Genomic DNA, 3994 nt, shown 5'->3' on the forward strand with positions numbered 1-3994 from the left:
ATAATTATTGTTATTAAATTTTACTAAGATTATTATTAAAATAATAAATTTAATCATGTTTTAATATAATTATTACTAAATATAATTAAATAAAAATAAAAATATATAATTTAATAACATTCTTAATATAATTTTTATTAAGATATGAATTAATAAAAATCATAACATAATCTCATGGGATCATAGTTGCCAAAATTACAAATATTGATCCAAAAGTAATAATTATTTTCATTTTTTTATAGATGAAAAATATCAAACATTTATAAACTAACAAACCCATGTTTTAACTTCTCTATGAGATTACCCTAGCCAACCAAAAATTTATAGACCAAATCAAAAGCCATGCAAAATGGATTCCACCATAAAGTGTTGGAGACATAGTAGATATAAATTCCATTGGTAGCCAACCAAGTCATCACCAAAGTTAGATCAACCAATGTATAAATGATATATATACACATTTTTCATTACAAACACGAAATGCTATTGAACTTCAAACCCAAAACAAACAATAAAAAACCAAAATAAAAAATTAAACTTCATCCCTGTGATGCAAGGTCAACGCTGTTAGCTGTCTTGATGTCCTCTTCGGTTCTATGTCTGATAAAAACAGGCTTCCCTCTCCACTTGACGGTAACAGTGCTCCCTAGCTCTATGCTAGAAAGGTCAAACTCAAGAGAAGCGAGTGCAAGAACGTCTTTGCTGGCAGACATGCTTAGAACAAACCTGCCACCAGAAAAGATGAAATAAGCAAAAGCACGCTTGCTGGGATCACCAGGTGGAAACCGTTCGTGATTATACTCGTCGTAGACAATTTTTGAACTAGGGTTCTTCACAGCTGCCACAGTAGCAGGGACATCTGAGATCATTCCCATATCGTGTCCTCGGCTGAGGGCATCTGAAGAAAAACCTGGAAAAAGGTAAAACAACTGTCATATGCTATTACAAAAATACATGTACTGATCACAATAGAGCAGCCAGGAAATGTGAACTAAATGTCCACACACAAAGTAAACTAGCAGAGGCTCGTGTATCACATACTCTATAAAAGAAAGGGGGCGGGGGTAGTCCAGCCATACAAGCACAAGTTTTCAGGCCTTCATTCACATATCTATAGATTGCACCATGATAACATAACATTATTGCACGACAGCATAGGTTTTTCTCTGAAGAACTTTCTTCCTAAATGGCATGTGAGCTAATTCAACTAGTTGTTTTAAGAATACATTAACATGAAGTAAAGCAGTGGCTTCAAATGTGAAAATTCACCATCCACTAGCATATATGTATAGGCGAGTGCTTCAATGCTTCTCACTTGTATAAACCAAAGGATCACAAAGTTCTTTACCTCTTTTTTAAATTTTTCTTGTATTTCCATTATCATGAATAAACACAATGTGGCTTTTTAATTCAATAAAATTATAAATGAATGGTTATCTTCACATAAGAACAACTGATTCAAAATAAACATCTCATTATTAGCATTCGACTTTCCTTTTTGGACATAATTGATTGGGTTTAGTATGCTCCTAACCCATATGACTATTTTCTTATTATGATCTTTTTTAAGGTCATCCATCAAAACTCTTTTAAACTAAAGTCGTTATAATAATCATCATAAATATTAATAAGTAATGATATATGTTAAGCTTCCAAAATAAAAAGAAGAATTATGGGCACTAAAATATGCATATCAACATTGTTTTACTTTTTATCTTTTGTGCTTCAAGCCTGCTTAAATGACTAGACAATTGGCACAACTTGGTGATGATAACCACTAGGAAATTCATTTTTCTTGGGGACACCAAGATGCGGGGCAATGAAGCCCAGTAAAATTGCACAACTTAATAGTAAAGCATTTAATAGTAAAGCATTTTCCTCCATGCCTCTCACTTTAAACTGTAAGACAAAACTGTTGTAATAACATCCACTCACCAAAGAAAAGAGAATTAAGAGAAACAGAAACTTACAAGAGAGTCATTTCCAATAACACAATTTTCGAAACACTCACTTATAGTCAAAATAAAAGAAAACTTATCCAATCCAGACCTTCAAAAATACATACAGTATATATACACCCACAAAGAAAATGCTTTTCATTCCAGAAGAATTTCAGACCAAAGAAAAGAGAATAAGAGAAACAAACATATAGGGTAAATAAGATCACATATAAAGAACCTTTCTCAAACTAGGATCACTCAAAAAGTTCCCAAACTTCTACCCCAGCACAATCTACCTTACTGTTCTACATCCTAGCATTTACTAGCAGTTACTTCTTGGCCAATTGAACTTTGAACTTCCTTTTCAAAGTTTTAGTCGTTGCCAAAAACAAAACAATGAATATTTGAGATGATAAGCTAGACCAACAAAAACAGGCTATGTTTTGGCAGCTTAAAGAGGATTGCACGATGCCTGCAAAGTCCAATGGATAGGCCGCCAATGGGAAGCACAATACACTTATGAAAATCCTTCAATCTCGTACTGACCAATTTCCAGCGTTTGTGAATATCCCATTGCTCCACCGAAAAATTTCCCCTAAATATATAACAATTCAAACACAAAGGAAAATAGATTAAAAATTAGTCAAAAAAATTAACCCTTAAGGGAAAAAAGGGAGAAACCTACCCCATGTATATAGCAAAATTAAAACTTTCTTTGGTTCATGATAAAATGAAGAGAAGGGGACTGTCTAACATTTCTAGAAATAAAAACTCTAACTCAAAAATTATATTTACTTAAGGGAAAAGAATACCTAAAAAAAGTTTGTCATCTTTTTCTCCAGTTTCTAAGTACCCAAACGTGAGTAACAGAAAAGTAAAATAATGAAAAATACGAGAGAACTATTTCATTTTAAGTCACAGAAACCCTAGAAAATAAAAGGTCTAACAGAAACAGTAGCAGCAGCCGCCGTGCAGAATGCTGAAGGCCAAGCCGAATGCTGAAGGCGAACAGATACAGTAAACACGAATAAAAAGAATAAAAAAAATGCTTACTTGAGAAACCAAGCCGAATGCTGAAGGCGAACAGAAACAGTAGCAGCAGATGGGGAAATAAGAAGGAAAAATGGGAAATAATATGAAGGGAAATAAAAAGGAAAAAAGGGAAACACATAGATGGAAAGGAAAGGAGGAGATGAAGCTAAGGGCAAAAAATGAAAATGGGAAAAAATTACTCCCATGGAATGGAATGGCTATTCACTGGTGAAGGAAGGGATTGCCTATTCAACATTTTCACAATTAATTATAATTAATTTATTAATATAACAAAAGAAAACACATCACACACAACTAATATTATTGAACCCACACCTTTTTCATAAGTCAGACATGCCACAATTCCCTAGTAGTGATTCGCTTTGATCTAAACCCAAAAGACGTATCTAACACACAAATAACGTATTTTGTTATGATTCATCAAATATGTTATATTACTAAAAGGTTAGCCACTAAAAAAACTCACCATAACAATTACCCCACGATTTTTACACTCGAATCGATGATCTCTGATCCAAAATTAAGGATCTCTCCTATTGTTATCAATAGGACCTTCAAAGAACGTGAAGAATAACGTTAACAAGTGAATAAGAAAAACTTCCATGGCCAATATACCATTCGGGCAAGAGAAGAAAATACTAAAGAGAATGGGTTGATGATCGTATAATCCACACTCACACAACTTGATCAATTTGAAACGATCAGAGGATCAATAATGATATGAGATTGGAGAGTTGGATGATCTAAAAGAATCACCAAAGAAAAGAGTATATAAGATTAACCATAATAAAAATTATGGCAAAGAAATGAGAAGAAAAAAAGGAAAAACTCAACCATCACCGATGAATACAGTGGTTTGACGAAGGCGACAGCAGTCTAGCGACAAGAGGAGTAGCGGTCCGGTGAAGGGTGAATCAAAAATGATGAGGGTTTAGCACAAACAAAGGTGAAATAATGAGATAAAAAGAAAAGAGATGGAGGAGAAGAGAAATCTGCTGTAA

The 3994-nt window shown here is 33.5% G+C and overlaps 1 protein-coding gene across 1 annotated transcript; it reads right to left on the minus strand.

Annotated features, from left to right (window-relative positions):
• Positions 1-292: 292 nt before the first annotated feature.
• LOC107945735 (cytochrome b-c1 complex subunit Rieske-4, mitochondrial) lies at positions 293-3397 on the minus strand. Its single transcript, XM_016879840.2, has 2 exons — positions 2994-3397; positions 293-910 (listed from the first exon to the last, which is right to left on the minus strand). The coding sequence occupies exons 1-2, from the start codon at positions 3109-3111 to the stop codon at positions 540-542; spliced, it is 489 nt and encodes a 162-aa protein (XP_016735329.1). The 5' UTR covers positions 3112-3397; the 3' UTR covers positions 293-539.
• Between the last annotated feature and the right edge of the window lie 597 nt (positions 3398-3994).

Source organism: Gossypium hirsutum, chromosome D12, assembly GCF_007990345.1.
Source record: "Gossypium hirsutum isolate 1008001.06 chromosome D12, Gossypium_hirsutum_v2.1, whole genome shotgun sequence".
NCBI lineage: Eukaryota > Viridiplantae > Streptophyta > Magnoliopsida > Malvales > Malvaceae > Gossypium > Gossypium hirsutum.